The sequence below is a fragment of the Sesamum indicum genome, linkage group LG6 (genome assembly GCF_000512975.1).
Source record: "Sesamum indicum cultivar Zhongzhi No. 13 linkage group LG6, S_indicum_v1.0, whole genome shotgun sequence".
NCBI lineage: Eukaryota > Viridiplantae > Streptophyta > Magnoliopsida > Lamiales > Pedaliaceae > Sesamum > Sesamum indicum.
This window is the reverse complement of record NC_026150.1, coordinates 8,266,013-8,284,128: the sequence shown is the minus strand read 5'-3', so window position 1 is coordinate 8,284,128 and position 18,116 is coordinate 8,266,013. Positions and strand designations below refer to the sequence as shown.

At 35.1% G+C, this 18,116-nt stretch overlaps 2 protein-coding genes across 3 annotated transcripts; one reads left to right on the top strand and one right to left on the bottom strand.

Annotated features, from left to right (window-relative positions):
* LOC105164084 (transcription factor EGL1) lies at positions 8,489–12,391 on the top strand. Of its 2 annotated transcripts, XM_011082645.2 has the most exons (9): positions 8,490–8,940; positions 9,040–9,199; positions 9,691–9,945; positions 10,121–10,217; positions 10,373–10,387; positions 10,489–10,545; positions 10,640–11,479; positions 11,562–12,005; positions 12,122–12,391. In XM_011082645.2, exons 2-9 carry the CDS (start codon positions 9,063–9,065, stop codon positions 12,191–12,193), a joined length of 1,917 nt encoding a protein of 638 aa, XP_011080947.1. In that variant the 5' UTR covers positions 8,490–8,940; positions 9,040–9,062; the 3' UTR covers positions 12,194–12,391. The 2 variants fall into 2 exon arrangements, with proteins under 2 accessions (XP_020550437.1, XP_011080947.1); XM_020694778.1 differs by lacking the exons at positions 10,373–10,387; positions 10,489–10,545 and having other exon boundaries at positions 8,489–8,940.
* On the bottom strand, positions 14,567–18,079 carry LOC105164083 (GMP synthase [glutamine-hydrolyzing]). The gene is made up of 6 exons (XM_011082644.2): positions 17,405–18,079; positions 16,052–16,302; positions 15,483–15,858; positions 15,271–15,402; positions 15,016–15,191; positions 14,567–14,865 (listed from the first exon to the last, which is right to left on the bottom strand). The coding sequence occupies exons 1-6, from the start codon at positions 17,948–17,950 to the stop codon at positions 14,742–14,744; spliced, it is 1,605 nt and encodes a 534-aa protein (XP_011080946.1). The 5' UTR covers positions 17,951–18,079; the 3' UTR covers positions 14,567–14,741.

Genomic DNA, 18,116 nt, shown 5'->3' with positions numbered 1-18,116 from the left:
ATGAGCGTGCGAGATGCATGCGATTGAAGAGCGGACTACCAAAGATGTTTTGGGCAGATGCAGTCAACACGGCTGCTTTCTTGATCAATCGAGGGCCTTCTGTCCCGTTGAACAACAGGATACCAGAAGAGGTATGGAGTGGTAAGAAAGTGGATCTTTCTTTCTTACGTACGTTTGGTTGTTCAGCCTATATTTTGAACGATGATCGGACTAAGCTGGATGCTAAGTCGATTAAATGTACATTCATTGGGTATGGGACTGACGAATTTGGGTATAGATTCTGGGATGATCAAAACCGGAAAATAATTCGTAGTAGGAATGTTATATTCAATGAGGATGTAATGTACAACGACAGGAAGGTAAGCCCGGACGATGACAAGAAGGAAAGGGAATTTGTTGATCTCGATATTTCAAATTCCGGGATCATGAGACCAGCAGATACGGATTCAGTGGGAGTTCAGACGGACGAAACCGAACAAACGGAGATAGAGCCAGAACCAGTATCGGAGGAACCGATTACTGAAAGCAGCACACCCTTGGCACTGGGTCGAGAACCGAGGCTGAGAAGGGCCCCAGATAGGTACTCCCCCTCTCTTTATTACTTGCTTTTGTCTGATTGTGGAGAACCCGAATGTTACGCAGAGGCAGTCAATGATGTCCACAAGAGCAAGTGGGAGCTTGCGATGAACGACGAGATGAACTCGTTGAAGAAAAACAACACATGGGAATTGTGTCAGCTCCCAAAAGGAAAGAAGGCCCTACAGAACAGATGGGTCTATCGGGTTAAGGAAGAATCAGACGGGAAGAAGCGGTACAAGGCAAGACTCGTAGTAAAGGGATTCCAACAAAGATACGGTATTGACTTTACTGATGTTTTTACACCTGTTGTCAAGTTAACTACTATTCGTCTTGTGTTGAGCATGGTAGCGGCAGAGAACTTGGAGTTACAACAGATGGATGTAAAGACAGCCTTCCTACACGGGGATCTTGAGGAGGAGATATACATGGTACAACCAGAGGGGTATAATGGAGATGATCAGCAGGTGTGTCGCCTGAAGAAAAGCCTGTATGGATTGAAACAGGCTCCGCGGCAGTGGTACAGGAAGTTTGACAACTTCATGCTAGAGATAGGTTTCTCTAGATGCAATGCTGATCATTGCTGCTACGTGAAGAGGTTCGATGAGTTTTTTATCATTCTACTCCTGTATGTTGATGACATGTTGATAGCAGGATCAAATGTCAAGGAGATCAATAGGCTCAAGGATCAGTTATCGAGGAAGTTTGACATGAAAGATCTTGGCGAAGCAAGACAGATATTGGGCATGAAAATCACAAGGGACAAAGGTATTGGTAAATTATGGTTATCTCAATCTGATTATATTGAGAAGGTATTATGCAGATTCAAGATGGAAAATGCAAAACCGGTTGGAACGCCATTGGGAAATCAGTTCAAACTATCCAACAGTGATTCGCCCCAGACTGACTCCGAACGTGCAAAGATGAGAGTCACACCGTATGCCTCAGCAATTGGGAGCCTGATGTATGCTATGATCTGTACTCGACCGGATATAGCACATGCAGTGGGAGTAGTTAGCCGTTTTATGAGCAATCCAGGAGTGATGCACTGGGAAGCTGTGAAATGGATTCTTAGGTACCTGAGGGGTACTAAGGACCGAGCATTGGTGTTTGGTAAGGGCAAGCTTACCTTGTTTGGGTTTGTTGACGCTGATTTTGCAGGGAGTGACTATGACAAAAGGAGGAGCACTACAGGGTACGTGTTCACATATGGCGGTACAGCCGTATCCTGGGTCTCAAAGTTGCAGAAGGTTGTCACACTGTCCACGACGGAAGCTGAGTACGTGGCAGTTACTGAGGCAGCTAAGGAGCTCATTTGGCTGCAACACTTGTTGGGTGAATTAGGGAAACCTCAGGCAGATGTGATTCTTCATAGTGATAGTCAGAGTGCGATCCATCTGGCAAAGAATCCCGCGTTCCATTCGCGGACAAAGCACATCGAGATCAAGTACCATTTCATCCGACAACTTCTGGAGAAGAAGGCACTGCAGCTGGAGAAGATCCAAGGAGAAAAGAATCCTGCGGACATGCTGACCAAGGCGGTTGCGATGGCGAAGTTGAAGCTGTGTACGGCTTCGACTGGCCTTGATGACTAGAGTGGACAAACCCGGCGGTACCAAGAAAGAAGTGGAGAAAAGCTAATCAATCTTCAAGTGGGAGATTGTTAAGTTGTGAAGATTGATTTGAAGAAGAAAAGGATAACCTGATTCAACTTAGAATTCCCAAGTTGAGTTGGAGAAGGATAACCCGATTCAAAGTTGAGTTGGAGAAGGATAACCTCATTCAACTTAGAAATCCCAAGTTGAGTTGGAAAAAGGATAAGTCATGGCTATATATACTACTCTTATTAGCATTGTTTTATAGAGCAAAGTAGAATAGAGTAGAGAGAAAAGAAAGAGTTGAGACGAGGGTGAGTGTTGTCTTTCACGTGTGGTGAAGACTTGCATACAAGTGTGTGTGTGTTGTACTCCTCAATTTTCCTCCTCTTTGAGTATTTTCTCCTGGCTTGGTATCGCCCCCAGACGTAGGATTTATATCCAAACTGGGTTAACAAATTCGTGTGTCTTTTATCGCCTTCATATTCCACCTGTTATCCATCTTAACCCGATCCATTTCCTAACAACTGTTACTTTTGTTCTCTTGTGGCTGTGGGGAGCCGGCACACTATACCTTTGAGTTGTATAATCTTGATTTAAACTCGAGTATGTATTAATTAGAAATAATTATATTTATATTTTTTCATTTATAATTTATATTATATAAATCACTCATCTCATTTATATAATTATAAAAATTATCACTGATAATTAAAAAAACAGAGTAATTTGTGCAAGAATATTAAAATTTTTGGAAGGTGTATGTGTAATTTTTTAAAAAATAAAAGTATTTTTTGTATAAATAATATTGACGTTCTAGTGAATGTATGTGCAATTATTCAAAAGGAAGTATGATTTGTACAAACAGAATATAGGTCGTAAGATGTAAATGTAGTATCTCAATTTACAATGAACGTCTAACTAAGATGACATCAGTGGTTTACGATAAACCATACAACTCAATCATATCTATAAATATACGTCTTTTATATCTTAAATATAACTTTTTCTATATTTGCTATTTTAATCATATAAACGATATTATTGATTTAAGCTAAAATCTAATATTGTGAAATTTCTTTTGAAAAAATTCTTTGTTTTTAATAATTAAATATTCTATTATAATAAATTACAAAAAAAAAGGAAGAAAGTCAGAGTTTTAAGAGTCACTACTCAGAAAAACTCATTATATGTCATAAGTTATAAATTTGAATTATAAATAATATTTTATGAATTATTAACAATTAGAAGTAATAATATATAATTAATTATAATTATCTTGTGAAGAAAATGCACTTCTTCTTGTTTTTTTTCTTTTTATATAATTTCCTAAACAATATTTTGGTACCAAGGAATTAATTAATTATTTTGATAATGACTATAAATTTTGGCATTTATACTTAAATGGGGCCTTAGTGTAAATCGTTGATTAGCACTAATAAGGGATGAACATGACTGAAAACCCATCACTTTCATCCAAATGTCAATGCATTTTGAACCAAATTTCACTTCTTTTCCTTTATTAAATAGTGAAATTTTGACATTGTGATTAAAGTGCATGTAGCACGTTGAAATGTTGCACTAGACTAAAAAAGTATATATTAATCTAAGATTTATATGTTAATAATTTTATACAATATTTGGTTTTGTTGCACTTATGTGGTAGGTCCTAATTCATGATTTGACATCAGGGGTTATCTTGGAATTTGTGTTTAGTGACTAAAATGTTGAAATTAATGCTCTCATTGAAGTTACTAATTTTTTATACTTGATGTGGGGGTAATTTTTTTAATGATGTATTCTATTTCAAATGACAGAGTGATCAAAATTTGTACCATTTCTCTGAATAGTTTCGATTTGATTTCAGATTGATTCAAACCTTAATGAATTTAATGTAATTAATCGATAATTTCTATATCTGTAGGTCACATAAAATCATATACTAAAAAAATTTATGAATTCTCATCCTCCATATTCCAACTACAATTTTTGATATCCTAATTTTTCTTACGACTTTTAAGCATTTCACCTTCACGATATGTCTAATTTATGCATCGGAGGGTTATAACTGAAATTTTATTAGTGTGATTTTTACGTTCTTTTACCTTGTAAAGTATTTGTTGAGGAGAAATCAATGCATATTCCGTTCATTTGGAAAGTATGTTCCAATTTTTAAATATGACAATTATACCCCATAACAAATATGACATGGCCATTACTTTTTCTTTTTTTTTTTCATAAAAATATGATTAATTAATTTATATATTTTATTTTTATTTATAATATATTTCTTGTCAGTATGTTCATAATTATGGGGTTCTAGTGAGTTCAAAATCATAATTAAAGGAAGTAGGGAGGGTGGGGTGGGGTAGGGATATAATAAAAGAAACAAATGTCATGAAGTAACACTACAGGAGAATTCTGACCTCATTAATGTTGTTTGTTGTCACTCTTTTATTTCCTACTTGTTCCATTTCCATCCACCAATTTTTTCATACTCTCATCTCATTTTTATGCCAATTTATAACCCTAATTTTAATAAAAATAAAAGAATAGGGTTATTAAGTGAAAGTTTCAAGAAAATTGAAAATTTATGCTTGGCTCAATATTTATGGGGAATTAAAATAATTAGGGGGTCAATATATAAAAATGTAAAAAATTATTTTTAGTTAAATTAATTAATATATTTAATATTGTCAATGGGAGATATGTGGGAATTGTGTTTTAGAAAGCGCGGCAATAGTTGAAGTGTTTGTCTTTAAGACAATTATTACCCCATTTTGGTGCTAACAGAAGCGTCAATTTATCTCCCAAAATACAACGACTTATAATAACAAAATATCAGCCCTACAGATTTTGAGAAATGACAAACCAAACAATATTCATAACTCTCCTAATAAAAGACGAAATATTTTTATTGCTAATACGTTGAAATACTCTAAGATGCTTTCCATGCTGATTGAATGAAATGAAATGAAGTGGGAGAACCTATTTATAGAAGTTGGAAATGATATAATGGAATTGACATGTCCAATAAATAAAGATGTATTTGAAAAATCATAATTTTTCATCCAAATGAACACATCGTTTAACCCAACAGACACATCATTTCAACCAAATGACACGCCTATTTGATTGATTAGACACGACTAGATGATGATTAGGTGTCATCAACTATCATTCAAGTATCACGTGTTTGTTATGCGTTGCACATCATAACCAATCAAAATAAATTTATTCTTTAATTTATCTTTTCACTATTTTCCAACATTAAATCAATTTTATATTGAGAAAATTATCTATTCAATGAGACTATTTTCTCAAGAAAAATATGAAATAAAAGTGTTGGTATATTCTAATTAAACAATATAATTTTTTTAAGTACAAATTAAATAATTATTAAATATCTTATATTTGTCTGTTCACCGACATGGGCATTTATTATGGGTACACACTTTAAATACGAGTCCAACCCTGTAAATAAAAGATTACCACGCACATGTACATATCCCTTAATTCATGAAAATCTAGATTCTTTTTAGATTGAAAAAAGATAATTAAAATATTCATATAATTAAGTGATAATAACACTTTTTTCTCCCTTAAAATTTAGTATAATTACACATAGATCCCCTAAGGCTTGCTTCCGTTTAATAAAAAAGTCCATCCGTCAGTTAAAATTCACCGAATTTGCTAATATTAACAAAAAAATCATAAAAAAACTCCTGATAGACTTATTACTGATACGTCTTTATACGTTAATGTATGTGAGGAGGTACATATTTACTGTTTTAAAGATAGTTTAGCCCGAAAAAAATATTTCACTTAAAATTTGCAGCTATTTATATTAATATAACTTTTTTTTTGTCATGAAAGAAAAAAAAAAGAAAAGAAAGAAAATTGAATATGTTATTATTGAAGAATGCCCGGAAACAGGCAGCCTAGTCATCAATCATACAAAAGTGATTCAATTATTGGTGCCCGAAGGCATACTCTATTGGGAATTTAGGAAAATCATTTACCATTTGTCCTATGTATGTTAGACAACGCAAGTTTTATTGTCACTGTCGATGTTAGAACTGTATTATAAAATAATTTATAGGGAAAATTTATAAATAATGTACTATAATGATTTTTTTTTGAAATTTATTATAATAATATATACTTTTTATTATTTTGAAAATTACTGATACCCTCTAATTTATAGTTTATAAGAACATTTTGATCGGTTCATCCTAATGAATAGATGAAAAACTGAGGAGACCAGCGGATTGGGGAAGTGGTTGGATCGACGATAAAATCATAAAAGTATTTTATAATTTTATAAATAATAAAAAGGTATTTGTAAGTACATCAATTTTCAAAGAATTTTTTTTTTTTTTATAATTTACCCTTATGATTTTGGGGGCATAAACCTGACTTATATATATAAAAGGGTAAATTACATTAACAACCCTAAAATTAGATCAAATTACATAAGCACCTCATGTATTTTTCAAAAGTTATAAGGTGGGTGGATTACAACTATAACCTTTGCCTTAAGGTTGTAGTTTGCGTAAGCTTTGCTTTTAAATAGGATGTGTAAATTACAACTATAAGTTCAAGAAATGTAATTGTAATTTTACAAAGATTAAGGGATGTTTATGTATATTGGCCTAATCTCAGGGACTGCCAATGTAATTTACCAAAAAATGAAAAGTCTTATTACGATTTGATATTTATGTTGACACGTATTTACTAGCATTCTCCATATGATATAAATAATAATAAAATAGCAATAATTGGAAGAAAAATACATGACTTTGGAGAAATGTTCACAAGACATATATATATAGTTAGAAATGATTTGAATTGAAGTGATGTATGACCAATCCTTGAGGTTGATTGCAAGACTTTAGTTAATAAATGTAAGGGGAGGCGTATGGATTACAACTACTCACCTTTCATTCCATTACCAATGCCTTTATTTGTATATGTCCTAATTGAAAACAATATGCACTTTGGATTTTATTAAATCAGAATCCCATAACCTCATGAATTGAATACTCATGTTAAGATGCAGTAATTTAATCATTTTTGATAAATTCTGCACATGACTTTAAAAAACATGTGACATCAATTGTCATTATAATATATATAAAAAATCAACCGTTCAGACACACATGTCGACTTATTTCTTAATTTCAAAACCTCTGTTCTTGTTCTAAAAAAAAGGGGGGAAAGAAAAAGACAATCGTTCATTCAAAGGCTGCTAAAACTTTGTAAAAGTCACTTGTAATAATATATCAAGGGAAAGTCACGAAAATAGACAATATGATCAAGTGGGGGGTAGTTCTTTATATTCCTAGTGGAGGGATTGGTGAAGACATTATATTATCTACAATGATTAAAGACTTAAGGGATGTGCAGTGCTCAAAATCTTTTATTTAGATTAGGTTGCTTCGAATCAAATTAATTATAAAAATAAGTATGATATATATTCGAGAAAATTATTTTAATAATATGAAGAAAAAAATTACAAGAATGAATGGTTTTGGAGGAATTAAAAAAGTAGGCAGTACTGTGATTTTAAATCGCGATGCTGATATTTTTTATATAAAAAAAAATTATCAGCACTGCGATTCAAAATCATTGCTCTTATTTTTTTTTTAAAAAAGCACCCCTTATTTTTTTTTCATATATATATATATCATATGTTACGACCATCAACATTACAACATTTGATTAAATAAATAAAATATTTTATAAAATAGATGCAAGGTTAAAAAATCAAAGAGTTCCAGAGCCATAATATTTTTTATTTATTTATTTCTAAATATGCGCTGCGATCCAAGCATAATTTTTATTATTATTAAATGTGCACTACGATCTCGAATCGCGGTGATGATAAATTTCTTCTTTTTTTTTTATACACAAATTATATAATATATATTATACTTATCATATAATTAATTTAAATTCGATTTGAATTAGTATTTTCGTGGAGCGAATATCAACAACTCTCCTTTTCCTCATTAATATTATTATCATCCCTAACAATAATGATTAGTTCAACTAGAATTGGCATGCATTGGGCATAGTACTACTACTTTCACAAATTCTTGACATAATTAGTTGCCTTAAATAAAGAGCAACTTGCATGTTTCCTTTTCCTCATTAATGTTGTCTTTTTTTGGTTTTATTAATTTCTTTCCCTTATTCATCCCAAATAACTCGTAATTCTTTTTACACATGAATTAAGTTTAAAAACAATAAAAAGTTGAGATCATGTCACATCATCAATCAGACATACTGGTGGCTGATATGATCTTTTTGGCCAGTCAGGGGTGTCTTCTTGTGTTTGGTGATTGGTGTAGGGTCAAGAGTTTTCAGTTCTAGGACCATCAGTCGGATGTTTAATGATTTTTCAGCTTTTCTTCCCATTTTTCCAATTCAAGTAGCCATGAAAACTGGTGTACTAATTGGCTTGTAATTCTTTAAAGTTTCAACCCCCCCCCCCCCCCAATCCATACACAAAAGTTTCCTCCAATCTCAAGCCAGTTTCTTGCTCCAAAACATTATTCAAGAAATGATTTTTTGACAATCTTGGCATTACAACATGTGCATGCATGCCATAGGAGCAGAGGTCCCAAGTTCTTGATTGTATAGAAACTCTTATTAGGTGTTCTTGTGCCAGAGGTTTTTCCTTCCACTCTGAGCAGCCATTTTTGAGGATGAAGAGTTGAGGTCAACAATAAGCTCTTTCTCTACCAAGTAATTTCCATTTAAGGTAGAATTGGTCAAATCCCAAGTTGAAATCTTTATCATTATCTTTTCTTTTTTTCTTATGGGAATATCATTTGATTATTATGCTTTCTATATATGTTAGGTAGAGGGCTGCAGAGCTCAAGAATGGCAACTGCAAACCAAAACCAAATCCAAATCCCAGAGGAAGTGCCACAGAATCTAAGGAAGAGACTTGCTCTTGCTGTTAGAACCATTCAATGGAGCTATGCAATCTTCTGGTCTATTTCATCTAGGCAACCAGGGTAAAGCTCCAATCTTTACCTTGACACCCCCCCCCCCCGGAGGAAAAGGAAAGAGATGGGTTTTCTTAGGTCTACCTCTTTCTTGTGTTCTTAGGGTTTCCTTTTGGCTTCTTGCTGTATGTGGAAAATTTTCTGTAATGTGGGCACAGTTTGAAGGTCGAGGGGAATTCCTAAGTTTAGCTTTCATAAACTAAGCCTCCCCAGGCCAATTATTGTAGATTGTTCACATGTGAATCTGATTTTGATGGGACATCTGCTTTGGACTTGCACTGTAGAGGTCTTCTATTGACCTGTCTGGATGCTCACCAAAATTGTATTACAGTTCACCGGTGTTAAAAATCAAGGAGGATAACTAAATTTCATCCTTGTTCATGAATTTTTGTTTTCCTGTTAGCTGCCTCTGAGGGGCAGAGTTGTTTTCTGGTGTCCGCATTGTGAATGTTAATACGGACTAATCTTTATCTAACAAGTGTAAAATGGAACTGTTTTAGGGTGTTGGAATGGGGAGATGGGTACTATAATGGTGATATAAAAACAAGAAAAACAGTTCAGGCTGCAGAAGTGAACGCCGATCAGCTGGGGTTGCAGAGAAGCGACCAACTGAGGGAACTTTATGAGTCTCTATCACTTGGCGAAACCAGCCCTCAAGCTAAACGGCCCACGGCTGCGTTGTCCCCTGAAGATCTCACCGATGCAGAGTGGTATTTCTTGGTTTGCATGTCGTTCGTGTTCAATGTTGATCAAGGGTAATTCTTCTTTCTGCTGAATCAATCCTTGAACTTGTGTTTCTGGTGGATCATTGCCGTTTACCTTGATAAGTTGCAGCCTTGAGTTTCAGAGTTGAGGCATGTTTTTTGTGTCCCAGTGAACTATTTTATAGAAAAAAGAAACTGACAAGTACATATATTTTCGATTGTAAAGGTTGCCTGGAAGGACATTAGCCAAAAATCAGACAATCTGGCTATGCAATGCTCACCGTGCGGACACCAAAGTCTTCTCGCGGTCTTTGCTAGCGAAGGCAAGTGCAAGATTTACTTTGTGAAAACGTTATCTTACTTTACATAAGCCCACAAGGCAATAATTCTTCTCAAAAGTTACTTGAAATTCTAACTTCTCGTTGCTTCTCAATTTCCATATCATATCTGCTGGCTGGACTTGCATTGCATTTTTCAGAGTGCAGCAATCCAGGTATCAAATTGTTCGATGTTGCATTTTGACATGATTAGCTTAAACAGCACATGGTTCTAAAGAATATGTTTCTCACAGAATGCATCATTCTCAACTTGCAGACAATAGTGTGTTTCCCGCATTTAGGAGGTGTCGTTGAGCTGGGAACCACTGAACTCGTATGCAACTGTCATAATAGTTTTCTATTTTACTACTACACGGTTGATCTCCGCAACCTTGTAATTAGCAATTTTCTTGATGTTGTTTCTAAAGGTTGCAGAAGATCTTGATCTAATTCAGCATATAAAGACCTCGTTCCTGGATAGTCCTTCTGTGACTGTGCCTGTTCCCAACATTACCAACCATGTCTCTAACAACATTGTCAGCAACAATGGTCTCAACTGTGAAATGCCTGATTGTGCTAACATGCCTGAAGATGGTCTCGATCAATTTTTGGATTGTCCGGACATGGACAATTGTTCTCCCAACGACTGTTCAAATGATTTTGCAGACAATCTGCTGAGAGAGGAATCAAATTTGGTAGAAGTAGCTGATGGGGAGCAAAGCTGGCCATTCATGGATGATGCAATCAGTTGTCTTAACAATTCTATGAATTCCAGTGACTGTGTATCACATACGTATGAAGATCCTGAGACACCGCTCCCACTTTCGGACGGGAAGAGAGAAACAAACAGTTGTATTCGTGAAACTCAAGAATGTAATCAGAACAACACCTCTGGTCTCCAAGGCAATGATGTTCATTATCAAACTGTACTTTCCAACCTTTTGAAGAGTTCTCATCAGTTGATTCTGGGGCCCTATTTTGGGAAAGGAAGTGGAGGATCGAGCTTCATTAGCTGGAGGAAGGATGGAACGTCGGGAGCACCGGTACCCCAAAGTGGAACAACTTCACAAAGATTACTAAAGAAAGTGCTCCTTGAAGTGGCAAGAATGCATGAAAATTGCCGGCTTGAATCTGTTAAAAACAATGGGAATTCTAAACCAGAAGTAGAGGAAGTGGATAGAAACCACGTCTTGTCTGAAAGGAAACGAAGAGAAAAAATAAATGAGAGATTTACAATTCTCGGATCATTAGTCCCATCTGGTGGCAAGGTGTGTAAATCTCTGACTTTGGTTCTTGATTTTATCCTCTCTCATGAACTATGAAGGAAAGTTTCCTGGTTTTTCTCTGCAGGTTGACAAAGTATCGATTCTTGATCATACAATAGAGTACTTGAGAGAGCTTGAGAGAAGAGTCGAGGAGCTGGAATCTTACAAAGAAGCAGCGGAGCTAGGGTCGAGTACACAGAGCAAACCTCTGGATGCCATTGAGAGGACGTCAGATAATTACGGCCCTAGTAAAAACGGTAGTACCAAGAAGCCATCAATGAACAAGAGAAAGGCTAGTGAAATGGAGAAAACAGGAGGCGAAACCAACAGGGCTCGTTTGAGAGATTCCTCGACAGACAATTTAACCGTCACCATTGCAGACAAGGATGTGTTGATTGAGATGAGGTGTTTTTGGAGGGAATGTGTATTGCTTGAAGTTATGGAAGCCATAAGCAAGCTACATTTGGATACGCAAAGCGCCCAATCCTCCATCGACGATGGAATTCTATCCATGACTTTGAAAGCAAAGGTCTGATATCCACATCAAGAATTTCTTGATCATCTCTTTCTAACTCTCTCTCTCTCTCTTGATATGGAAGAGCATATATATGACTACCTACTAATGATCTCCTACATTGTTTGCAGTGCAAGGGATTGAAAACTGCATCAGCAAGTGTGATCAGACAAGCTCTTCAGAGAGTTGTCCGAAAGAATTGAAGATGATGCTCCGAGTCTGTAGATGTTTTAACCTGTGTAAAGATCTGTATTAAGTAACCTAAACATGTAGTTGCAGGGATTTTTGCAAGTAGTCTAGTCCAAATATGCAATGAAGGAACTACTCTTGGGAGAAGCCAGTTTCTTGATCACCGCTTCTATTTTCTTGAAAGTCTTAATCAAAAACCATTTAAGTACAAATGATTATTTTCTCTTGAAATCTTTAGTTTTAGTACAATTAGTTTTGTCCCATAATAGGTTGTCAAACAATTGAGAAGCTTGATTTTTTTTTTTTTAAGGTTAAAATGGGGCTTTTTAATAAATTGAACGTGAAAATATCAAATAGTATGAATCATATCATTTCTTCTTTTTTCCTATATTTACATTTGGATGAATTATTGTCTCTTTAGTTTGAAAAATTATATTTATTACCCTTAAAACTTGCTTCTCTCTAACAAATAAGTCCCTTCGTTAGTCAAAATTTACTGATTTTGTTGATATTAACAAAAATTCTTGATTGACTTATTCTTAATTTATTGTAGGTTAAAACAACTTTTTCTAGCTAAACTATGCATATAACAGAGAAAATATACATCCTCGTATGTATTGAAGTGTGAAGATGTATCAGGGTAATTTGGTCATAAAAAATTTTATTTAACCTACAATGAGTCAGTTATAAGTCAATTATGGATAAATCTGAATTTTTATCTTATTTTTTTTGTTAGTATCAATAAATTCAGTAAATTTTTTTGACTAACAAAGGAATTTATTTATTAGATGGAAGCAAACTTTAGAAATATTAAATGTAATTTTGCAAACCATAAAAAATTTATATATAATTACACCAAATTTCAGGGAGGAGAATATAATTATCCCTTATTATTATTATTATTATTATTATTATTATTATTATTATTTATTATTATTATTATTATTACAAAAAGGGATCCGTTTGAATTATTGACAAAGCAAAAAAGTGGGAGTCCTCGAAAGCCTAAAAAGTATTAAAATTATGGGATAATTACACTCTCATTCCCTAAAATTTGGTGTAATTACACGTAGATTTCTTATGATTTGAAAAATTACATTCAATACTTTTGAGTTTTGCTTCGGTCTAATAAATAAGTTTCACGTTGGTCAAAATTAACTGAATTTGCTGATGTTAACAAAGAAACTGAATGAAAATCGATATTTACTTATTACTGACTTATTGTAGGTCAAATAATTTTTTTCGAACTAAACTACCTTATAATCGTGAAAATATACTTCTTAACATGTATTAACGCGTGAAGACGTATAAAGGTAATTTAATTATAAAAAAATTATTTAATTTACAATAAGTCAGTAATAAGTTAATCGAGGTTAAATATAATTTTTTTTGTTTGACGGAAGCAAATTTTAAAGATGCTAGATGTAAATTTTCAAATCACATAAAATTTACATGTAATTAAATCAAATCTCAAGAGAAAAGAGTATAATTATCCCTAAAATTATATAGTTCCGACCAAGAAATAAAAAATCTCATGCCAATATATAAAAATGCCACAATATAAGGTGATTTTATTATATATATTCTCATTTCCCATGCAATTTTTCTTTTTAATTTCTTTTGAACGATGAACATGTATTTTACTTTCTTGGTACGTCATGATATGTTGACTACGAAAGTTGTTCTTTTTATTTAACTTTTTTTTTTAATTACAAATGGACATGTGGACAACATGTTTTTTTCCTTTTCTTAATTAAATTTTTGGGTCTTCCTATATTGTATTCCTCTATTTATTGAATGAAAAAAAGAAAGACAAACAAAATGTTGTCTGCTTTTAAGGTTTAGGGGACCGGCAACTTGTGGAGGTAGTAAAGTAAAGGGCAAGAAAGACCGACGTAGGTATCATCAATGAGTCCTTTTGACCCCACCACCTTTTTTCATGGCTCGTTATTGAATTATAATTTAAGGATAAATATTACATTATTTTTTCTTAAGATGTGGTATAATTATATGTAGGCTTCATATAGTTTGAAAAATTACATATAATGTTCTTGATATTTATTTTTGCTTAACAAATAGATCCCTCTATTAATTAAAATTTATCAAATTTATTAATATTAGTAAAAAATTTGATGAAAATTCATATTTATCCATAATTGACTTTTGAAGTGTTTCGAATACCAAACTCTGCTTTTGAAACGGCTATCTTAAACAAATGATAATCCAAAGGGGAACCCTTGCCTTTGAGTTTTCTTCTCTGATCTGCTACATTTCTTAAAAATTGAATTTCATTTCTCTGTGTCTTGGAATATGCGCTCCAAATTCTAATCCAACTGAATTCTTGACGAAATTTTGTGTGCATGATGCGTTATGATTTACACTGAGAATGCAAGTTTGGGTTGTTGGACTGGCAACCCACAGAGACATTTAGTCAAAATACTCACTAAAGCATGGCATACACAAGACAACAACTTGCAAAAGTGGCAGAAATACACTCTGTTTTGCACAAGTCGTGAAAAGAATTTTGGAAAGCCAAAAACTCCTTAAACATGGATATAAACGCTATTCCCACTCGATGGTTGATGGAGGCTTCGATGTGATGTCTAGAAGAACCCGATTTACGCCGGGAACTTCATTGCAAATCCTTGTCGATAGGTCGGCAAGAAACTTGTGATCGAAGTAATACCTGGATGTTAGCAAATCAAAGATAGAGTCAGTGACCGTCGTTTGCCAAGAGCAATCGGAAATGACTTGGTATTTGCTTCTCGTCATCTTAAACAAGTGTTTAAACCTATGATTGAAGCAAAATTGATTAATCTGAAAGGGAAATACATACCAATCTGCAGTCATTCCATCTTGACTTGTGACTGCTCTAAGTGTGATGGCATAACTATGCGTTCTTTGGTCGCCTTGAACTCCAACTGTTAGCACTGGCATGAACACGGCAAAGGCTTGCCATATAGAGTCATAAATACCAGCATCTCGGATGGCTTGAATGAAAATTTCATCAGCCTGATATAGATTGTTGAAAGGAAATATATCAACTCCAGTTCCATATTTCACATGCTTAAAAGACACAAGTTTTATATACCTTCCGTAGGATGTCCAAGCGATTTTCTAGAGTAACATCACCAGGGACACGTACTGCAAGGCCAGGCCCAGGGAATGGGTGGCGCTTCAGGAAGGCTTGTGGAACACCCATAATCTTTCCAAGTTCTCGAACCTACCGAGCAGATATCAGTGGGGAAGTAAACAAAAATAAGATGTATTGTGCCAAAGTTATAAAGAAAAAGAATCGAATACCTCATCCTTGAATAGAAGTTTAAGTGGTTCAATGAGCTTTAATTTCATGTCCTTGGGGAGCCCTCCAACATTATGATGGCTTTTGATTGTGTGAGAGTGGGTCCTTCCGCTTCCAGGGGGCGGGCAGGATTCAATCACATCAGGGTACAAGGTTCCTTGAACTAAATAAGCAGGTTTCTTTCCCACTTTTTGCTCTAAATCGTGGGCAAAAGCATCAAAGATACTAATGAATTCGCTTCCAATGATTTTTCTTTTCTTTTCAGGTTCTGTGACACCCTTTAGCTTGCTGAGGAACTGCTCTGAAGCATCAACGCAAGTAACAGGCAAATGAAGATCCTTCTCGAAGGTCTCCATAACTCTCTCCCTTTCCCTCCACCTATACAGATAAAAAATATAAGAAATCAAATTTAGAATATATATAAAACAAATCACCAAATTATAAATTCTCTGCATATATATATATATATATAAAACTTATCTCATCCTCCTAGTGAAAGCACATTCATTCTCAGAAAACCCAAAGGAAAAAGTAAGCCAATGCAAATGAATCCTCTAACATAAATTCTTACCTCAACAATCCATTGTCAACAAAAACACAATGAAGCCTGTCTCCAATTGCCTTATGGACAAGTGTTGCTGCAACTGTGGAGTCCACGCCACCAGATAATGCACAGATTACATGATCGTCAGGTTTCACTGTGCTCTTGATGACTTTTAATTCTTCATCCAAAACATCTTCCATCTTCCAGCCAGCAGTAACTCCACATATATCAAAGAGGAAATATTTCAGTGTCTCCATTCCTTCTGGTGAATGTGTTACCTGCAGACGTTTCATAAGATGGTCAAAAGGAAACTCTTTGACTTCCTACAACAAAATGAAACAATTTTCCCTTTGTTTTCATTAGACATAGGAACAGAGTGGTCCATACTCTGTTGGCTAGACTAACCCACAGTTGGACAGCGTTTCAAAGTAAAGAAAACACGCTGACACAGAGACAAGAAAACTGGATTAGATACCCCAACAGTTCTAGGAATTAACATGGATACTTGGTCCCTTAAAATCTGAATGTCAGAATTCAAATATTCATCCAGAACGGGAACTAAGACAAACTCCACCAATTCAACCATTCATCTTTCATCTCAGACACACCATTAAAGTTATCAACTTTCAAGCTAAAGGACATCAGAATTGTAAATAGCATTGCCTCATTTTCAAGCTAAATACGATGTGAATTGGAAAGCCAAGAAAGAGAAAAACACCATTTACTCTGCATTTCTGTTAAAATGACAATTTTATTGGCAAAACTGTCTGAACAAATCCACAATTTCATGCAAACATGGAAACATTCTCAAGTAGCACAGTGTTTCATCATCCATCAACAAACGTCTAGTCTGTTATCAATTCAATTTTTTGGAGGAAAAAGAGCCAAAAGTATTAGGTAAGAAAGGATATTGAGCTAGTTCCTGGTAGCCCTTGGTGATTTGTAAAGTTATGAATTACAAATCAGCATTTTTCAGCCACATGAAACAAAACTTCCAAAGAACGGCTCAACTTCAGTTCATGAAGAAGTACAGTTGAAAGAGGGAGGGACAAGAGACAATCTGTATTAACATATTCTCAGACACACTAATATGTCATTAAGACAAAATAAAAAAAAAACCCCCCCCCCCCCCCCCCGGGAAAGAAACAACCAAAACACATCTACCCCATCCATAAAGAGTTTAACTCACTTCGAAGTCCGAACAAAAGGAACAACATTCTTTTTTCCAACACTATCCTATGAGACATATACATGTATGCTATCATGAAAAAAGCACCACAAGCTCCAACTTTACACCAAAAGCAATCCTACCTTTTAGCCAAGAATCCATCAGGTTCCAAAGTGTAAAAGAAAATATCCAAAGGGTCATCCAAACAATACCTCAGGATGATATTGCAAGCCATAAAACCTCCTTCCCGGATTCTCCACCGCCGCCACCGCCCCCTGTCTACTCCTAGCCACAACTTCAAATCCCTCCGGCAACTTCACCGCCTCGTCGCCATGACTCATCCACACACTTTGCCTATCCCCAATCTTCTTATTCCCAAACAGTCCAACCGCCTTCTCCACCGCGATTTCCATCCTTCCATACTCCTGCTTCTCCCCTACCCTAACTTCACCCCCCAGTTGCTGCACAATCAGTTGCAGCCCATAGCATATACCCAAAACGTGAACCTTGTTCGACTCCACATACTCGATGAACCCAGGTGCAAAACATGGCGCGTTCGGCGCGTGAACGCTGTGCGGACCACCGGATAGAATGATAACACTCGGGTTCAGATCGGCGATCGATTTTAAGGAGGAGGTGCCGTTGACACAGAGGGAGAAGACGTTGAGTGCCCGGATTCTTCTTGTGATGAGATGGGTGTACTGAGAACCAAAGTCTAGGATCAGAACCAGGTTCGATTTCACGTCTTGGGCATCCATTTCTTGCAGAGATTATGGGGTTCTTGCAGCGAGTTATGTGGGAGAGGTTTAAGGCCAAAGGAGGCTAGGGTTTTGCAAGAGGTTTTTCTATGGTGGCGGGAATGGCTGCGGAAAGAGTTTTTTTTCATTTATTTATATATATATATATAAAATAATATAATATATC